This window comes from Pygoscelis adeliae, unplaced genomic scaffold (assembly GCF_000699105.1).
Source record: "Pygoscelis adeliae isolate BGI_AS28 unplaced genomic scaffold, ASM69910v1 Scaffold145, whole genome shotgun sequence".
NCBI classification, from domain to species: Eukaryota; Metazoa; Chordata; class Aves; order Sphenisciformes; family Spheniscidae; genus Pygoscelis; species Pygoscelis adeliae.
The window spans coordinates 3476235-3483734 of NW_008824866.1; the positions used below are offsets into that span (position 1 = coordinate 3476235).

General features: G+C 40.0%; 1 protein-coding gene across 1 annotated transcript in view; it reads left to right on the forward strand.

Annotated features, from left to right (window-relative positions):
- Positions 1-7500, forward strand: part of RUNX1T1 (runt-related transcription factor 1; translocated to, 1 (cyclin D-related)) — a 98653-nt gene that overhangs the window by 41838 nt on the left and 49315 nt on the right. The window contains exons 2-3 of the mRNA XM_009324427.1: positions 1673-1810; positions 5603-5844. Of these exons, the coding sequence (XP_009322702.1) occupies positions 1673-1810; positions 5603-5844 (380 nt within the window). The remainder of the gene's footprint in view (positions 1-1672; positions 1811-5602; positions 5845-7500) is intronic.

A 7500-nucleotide genomic window follows, 5' to 3' on the forward strand; every position in this document is an offset into this window, starting at 1 on the left:
AATACTGTATCTGTATTCCCCTCATCCTGTTCTTCACTGCTTATCTTCCCCAAACTTATCTCTAAATTCTATATGAAATGACTCCCTTTCCCTGAGAACTGAAGCCTTGTCTGTAGGCACTTCTATAAAGAGTGAAGATGGCTTCTATAATTGCAGTACCTGACACACTGCATCTCTGGGACATACTTCCTCAGTTTCAGGCAGCTAAAGATTGGTATCAATTATGCATTGTTAATTTTTGTGGGTGGTTTTGGGTTTTTTTTTAACTTTCTGCTAATTAAGTGTTCTGAGGCTCTTTTAAATATGTCCTTCCTTTGTTAAATGTGTGCATTGCATTTAGTTTCTCCTAGTGTCTCTCAGGGCAAATTTTAGAGATGATTTTTTGGTTGAAGTTTGTATGTTGTTAGTAAGAACAGGGAAAGCACGTCGCAAAGTGGAGTGACAGAATTTATAGAACGTGATGGACTTTGCTATTGTCTTGAATTAAAACCAAAGACTTATGTGCTTACCCATTAGCAGCGACACTTACTTGCTTGGCAAAATAGTTTAATGGAGCTCAGGAAGACTTGTGTAGGACAGCGTATAAAATAAATAACCCCGGCCCCCAAAAAAGGGATGGAAGAATTTAACTTACGCCCATTAAAAGCTAAACTTGATCTTACTCATCTTTACTCAAGATGGCTCCCTAAATTCCTGGCATGAGTAAGGAAGCCTTAATTTTGCTTTCAGTTGGTAAATGTTGTCATGTTTTGCCCATTCTCGATAAATGAAACATAAGGGTTTGGGTGGGTTTTTTAAAATTTTAATGTAGAGGTGTCCAAAAAGATGTTGGAAAAAGAAGATACTTCTATAGCTTCTATATCAAATACCTTGCATCTTTAGATCTTTAGTTGCAAGAGAACTGTTAGGTTTTCTGCCTGGTTTTGCCTTTTGTTTGTTTTGCTTTCTTGGGGAGGTATGTTTCTACTTGTCTTGCAGGTTTTGAACATTAAACTTGTTCTTAATGTGTGAAGGTGCAAACTTAGATACTTTTTAAAAAAAGATGTTATGTATGTGTGACGATAGACTTACTATTTTGGCATGGTGTGTTCATTTTTCTAGTGAATGTAAGAATATCCAAGGGCAGGGCGGTAAAGCGATCCAGGAGGCGCATGGTATTTAACATAAGTATCTCTCCATGATTACAAAGAGAAACGATGGAGAGGACGGCAGGTGTTACAAAAAAGAGACATGAAGAGAGCTGTACCCCACCCAATATCTCACCTGTACTAAAGAACTTCAGGTTTTAGTTCTGCAAGAGCTGTCGTGAGGGGATTTATTACCTTCCTGTCTCTTCATCTGTTTTTTCCTCCTGGCTAACATGAGAGTGTTGAAGAGAGGTGGCATTATTGCAGCTCCAGGAGTGCTTGGGAGGTAGCATCTGCACACGCTAGAAATAAAAAAAAAAGATAATGCACCACGCTACAAATGAGGTCTTACCATCTGCGTTACACCTTCTTAAGTAAGGTTTAGATGATGTAATTTGGGAAGAGCACACTGGAGCTGATAATCAGGTGTAATCTTTTGTGGCAGATGCTGAAATGGCTCACTTAGTGTATTAGCTTTTAAGTTTTTGTCAGAGGGGGTGTGCTTGGGGAAATAAACTGGTGTGTTCCTGTGGTGTGTGTTGCAGATCGCACTGAGAAGCATTCCACAATGCCAGACTCACCTGTGGATGTGAAGACACAATCCAGGCTGACGCCTCCAACCATGCCACCTCCTCCCACTACCCAAGGAGCTCCAAGAACCAGTTCATTCACGCCCACAACGTGTAATTAGACTTATTTTCTTCCTTTTCTTCCATATTCTTTCTATTCTGTATGTAAGAAACCAAAATATGAGAAGGGAAACCTGCATGACATGGCAGGAGCAGCATTTGGTTGTACTGTGATAAAGTAATTAAGCAAAACTAAGATCACAACAGATTAATGCATCTTTAAGGTATTAAGACATTCGGCTCAGAGTTGTGTTGTTATTTAATTGACAACTTGGCTGCAGTGTCAAAGAACAGCAAGCACTGGTTTCCCGTGTACTTAATGATCAGATCAGTCCTTCTGTGAGAAGAACAGAAAACCACCTTCTCCTCTTTTATGCCATTCTGTTGTTTAAAGGATCCTGTTCCCTCTTTTATAGAAACTTTGGGGGGGTGGGTGTGGGTGGGTGTTTTTTAAAGTGGGAGTAATTCATAAAGAAAATACTTATCTTCATCCCACTTACGACTGAATGAAGAATTCTGATTTAAGTGCTATATAATGTCTAGTTAATATTGATATAAAACAAAAAATAAAGGCCTTTTATGGTTTTAACTAGATATTTCTAGCCTGTGGCCACTTCTCTAAATCACTCGGGGGCTGCATCTCTGTCTCAGTTTATTGATGTAAACACACAAGAAACTCTACTAGTCTTGATGGAATTACTCTGCATTCGTGTCAGTGTAACTGAGATTTGAATCTGGCATGTTGTCTGGACTATTCTTTTCACAGCCATGAAATGATCCACATTTCTCTTACCAAGATTTAGCTGCAAATTTTTTGGTCTCTTTTATACTGCCTTGTAATAGTATAAACATGAGAATGTGTTTACATTTCACATTTTAAATAAAACATTTTTAGAACAGTAGAATACATATGCCTAAACAGAATGAAGGCAGCATCTTCTATTTGTCTTGCCTATGTCTGTTTAGTCCCTTTCTGTCTGTTAAATGCCTTATTTAAAATTCACCTCTATGCAGAAGGCCAGCTGGAGGCCTTTGTACTACTTATCTCAGGGAACCCTGTCCTGACGATTTACATCGAACTTAAACAGTGAGGAAGAGGGTTTGTGCCAGCTATCCGCATAAACTCAGATTTAACCTAGTAACCCTGATCCTGCAATGATTTGTCTGTTTTGCTTAACTCCAGCACCTGAATCATCCTAGGAGCTGCTCCGGTCTAAAGTTAAATTGTTTCTAGGTTTTTGCAGGATGGGGCTCTTACAGATTAAGCTTTCCAGTGTGATGCACTTTGCACAGTTCAGGGTAATCATAAAAGGAATGGGACAATGTTCTTCTTTAATCACTCTTGTAACCTTCAGAGTACTCACAAGATTTCCGGATGTTTGTTTATTTGATTGGGTTCAGTATTTTGGAAGGTGTGTGAATCATAGCTGGATTTTTGGGGCTGTTTGTATGAAGACTAAAAGTCTAAAAAAGTCTAATTTTAATTGCCTTTTACCCTGTCAGATTTTGGAGTTTGGCCTTAGCGGTTCCAGCTTGTACAGTAAACAGTTACTTCTGTTGGAGTGTCTGTTACATTTATTATTACTACAGTGGGAATGCCTGTAGGCCAGGAAGATCGTACTCGTTTTCTGGTCAAGAGTATGCTTGTTTTCTTTGGTTTAGACGATTAAAAACTCTTGACATATATTACCTTGAAGTTTTAAATGCTAAATTCTGTTTTATGAATAACATGGTTTTGCTTTAGAAATGATGTAGATCTTTGCCAGTTGGCAAATTCAGACATTATAAAGAAAGAGATAAAATCATTAGTATGGGGTGGGCTATTTAAAAAAAAAAAAAGTTTTAGAGAAGTTGCATTTAGGGAGTATTACTATATTTCTTTTGTTGTGGAAGAAATTTCACCTGCCTTTCTCCTCCTCGTATCTGTCCTAGGTAATGAACTCTGATGTTCTGTGCTTTCTTGATCATAGCCCCAGGACCCTCTGCCTAGAGCAGCCCCTTACCAGTGACTGAGTTGTTGCATGGTGTCAGGCTAGAGCAGGACATGTTCTCATTCTTCACAATCCTCATTTAAAAAAGTTCATGGTATGATGACTTTTGGCTATGCAAGTTCGTTGCAATCACGATGTATTTGTTTACTCAGATATCTCACTCTACTGCAGCACTCAGAGAGCGTGGCTTGGAGCTACACGTGGAGCTGAACTTGCTGAGGCCAGCTTCTTTCTATTTCTGCTTTTCCCACTTCTTGTTCTCCCTAGCCCACGCAGCTAGAATAGGCAACCAAAAACTAGGATGAAACACAAGCAGAAACTAGATAACCATTCAGATAGCTTTTTCTCTAGTACCTCCAGAAGGGTACTTCAGTCACTAGGGCAAAAGCTCCTTCAAAAGTATTGTGGTAGTGATTTAAAAATCTGGTAATAGGGTAGTGATTTAATTCTAGTAATAGGTATCCACCCTCAAAAAGGACTTGCTGTCTAAAAATAAAGATGACTGCTGGAGAAAGTGACAAAGAGAAAGGGATGTTTGGCTTCAGAGAGGCCGGTCATTAAGAAACATTGAAAGTTCTTTAAGTTGCTAGCTCGCCATGGTTATGCTTTTAAATAGGAAGCAATTTAGACTAATACTCCTATGCATTTTTGATTGTAGACAAGTTCCTGATTTTTGATGTTTTTTGGGATGGGTTCTGAGTGACTTTCCAAAAAGAAATCAGCAAATTTTTCCAGGGCAATGGCCAGCTGAGCGCGGCTGCTGCTGGGTACAGTCGCGTACTGCATGCCCACACCTGCCAGTGACTGATACATTCGTATTTCTAGGGAGCTGTCCTTTTTCTTGCCATTCGCTGTCGTTTTGGTGAGTCAGATTCCAACAACCTCAACAGAGTGTGTTTGACTGTTGCTCTTCCAAGTAACCTGGGTGGAAAAGGATGTCCTCGGTTTGATTCTTTTCTCTCTTCTAGAGTGCAGATAAGAATCAAACTGAAATCACTGCCAAAAACTGTCTGTTGTTGTCTTCAGTATGTCTGCATGAATCTCGTTACCATAAATTTTGAACACTTAGTACTTTAGATAGTTATTCTCACAGCAACCTTGCAACAGGAGGGGAACGCTTTCCTATCCTTTTTAGAGATATGGTATTGGCACATGAAAGCTGAGTGATTTGCTCGTTGTCTCTGAGAAGTCTTCTGAAGTCTAGTTTCATGCCCTAGCTGCAAGGCTTCAGGCCACAGTGAGCATGGCACCATTTGTACCTGCACAGACAACTTCGTGTGCTCCATATGTTAGCAGCTAGGAAATCTGTATCGGGAAAAATAACCTTCTCGTTGGGTGGTGTAAGGTTAAAACGTGAAAGTCCTGTTTTATAAACACAGCTGTCAGTTGTGTGTACAAAACACAAGTAAAAATATTCAGAGATAAACTGAGGCTTCATGAAATATGTCTGCACGTTTTTTCCTACCCCAAAGAGCAATTTTTTTTGTCTTCAATCATACATGCACTCATGCTCTTTCTCTCTCTGTTTCCCTCTCTCTCTTTTTTAAATCCTCTGACAAAAGGCTGGTATTAAAATGATGCTTTTCAGGTCCAGGAGCACTTTGCGGGGGCTGTGTGAGAGGCAGCTGCTGTTACTTCCAATCCATATACCGTTCAGTACCAGCTACTGGGAAATAGATATAAACTGCAGAGTGTCGCTCTGTCAAAAGGCTAATTATCTTTGATTGTGCAACTTAATTAATTTTGAGGTCAAGCACAGAAAACATAAGCTGATGGATTTTCCCCTCTGTCTTCTTTCTCTCTCTCTCTTCCCCCCTCTCTCTGTTTTATCCTTCCTTCTCTCTTTTTCTTTCAGTAACCAATGGCACTAGCCATTCACCAACAGCGTTAAATGGAGCTCCATCTCCTCCTAATGGCTTTAGCAATGGGCCATCCTCTTCCTCTTCCTCTTCTCTGGCTAACCAGCAGTTACCGCCAGCTTGTGGAGCTAGGCAACTCAGCAAACTGAAGAGATTTCTTACAACCTTACAGCAGTTTGGCAATGACATTTCACCAGAGATTGGGGAGAGAGTGCGTACCCTTGTGCTAGGACTTGTGGTAAGCAAAAAAACAATGATGTAATAACTGTGATCTTTTTCTCTCCTTTTCCTTCTTTTATGCTTGACGTGTTTATTATATAAAAGAGTGGCTCACATACACTGCACGTATCATACTTCAGGGACACCACACATGCAAGAATGAAGTGCTGGCTCTTGCTGCCGGAGCTAACATGAGTAACTTGACTAGCTTCCCATGAGTGGCAGCTATTCCCAACCAGATAGAGACTTCACTCTTTTTGCCAGTATAGTATTAAGCTGTAATGGTGTGAAAGGGTTTTCGTTCTATACTGGCAGCACCCCTAATGTAGACATACCTTGACTTATATAATGTAGTAAAATATAGTTTGGCTTGTCTAGTTCGGTTGGCTGGAGAAAGGAGACTGCCCTATATATATAGTGGCAGAATACTGGTTAACAGAATGAGCTGAAGATATGTTTGGACTGTGGTTACACACCTTTTCTCATTATTCATTGAACCCAACAATGAGGGACCTGGCAGGGCATTGCTGCTGCTTAAGTCACCTTATTTATAAGGTTATCTTTACGTGATTGTATGGCCGAATGATAATTTCAGCTTTTTCTTACCTACATCTGTCAAGTTGAGCTGCTGTTTTACAGGCAAACTGTTGTGAATCTGGACCAGGATTCTTTTTATTCCCAGTAAAGCCCCCTCTCTGCCAGACATTGTTGTCTCCCGTGTATCTCCTTCAGCAATAATTAGATGTACCAGGAAAAATGCTGTTGTGGTGCTGTAATTTACATCTGTTCTGAGCAGCTGCAGTTGCCATTGACTTCATGTGGAGCAAAGACTGCCAGCACTGTTTAGTACTAGGGCTCAGGTGTCCTCTGCTTGTATCTTCACAAAACACTACCTGACAGCCATGGGTACCCCTTCACTTGAGTCTGTGTCAAAAGGAAGTTTAATGTAGGCAGTGTAACTTCAGTAAGTCCTACTCTCCATTTGCTTCCATACCCAAAATGCCTGTTTAATGTGGCTTTGCTTGTCATATGGTTCTCTGTGGAAAGGGGAACTGGTAAAGAAACTAAAGACAGCTTTGGGAGCATCTACCTGCCCTTGACTTTCAGATCAAAAGTGCTTGCCCACTGTTAATTACAGTTGATTTCTACCTTCATCTGAGCTCTGAGGAGCAAATTAGGATCTTTTCCTTGGGAATGTCCACATATCATGTTATTCCCTTGGTTGACCCTGCGCAGCATGTGGTCTTCATGATTATGCCCTCAGCTGTAAAGTAACGACTTTACTACATAGCCTAGAACGTAATAAGCAATCCTCTTTATAAGTAGAAGAGGCAAAGTGCAATTTTCCTCCTCAAACAATCTGAATGTGCCTTTAAAAAGTGTGTTTTTTTGTGTGTAGATGTTAATTACCACTTCTGCACTGGGAACAAAATTACAAGAGGCTCCAATAGGAAAAAAAAAAAAAGTTGAGAAAAGCAGCTTTAACTGATGTTTGAAATGTGAAAGCATTTCCATGCTTAGCACCTGAGAGCTTAAACTGTACTCTAAGCAACAGGCACTGAATGTCTGAGATGCTGGTGGTGGTTTCCTTTGAGTATTTTAATAAGGTAATAATTTAATATGCGGCATGCTTTTCTTTATCCTCTTATCAATATCAAGAACGAGTTATTAAGCA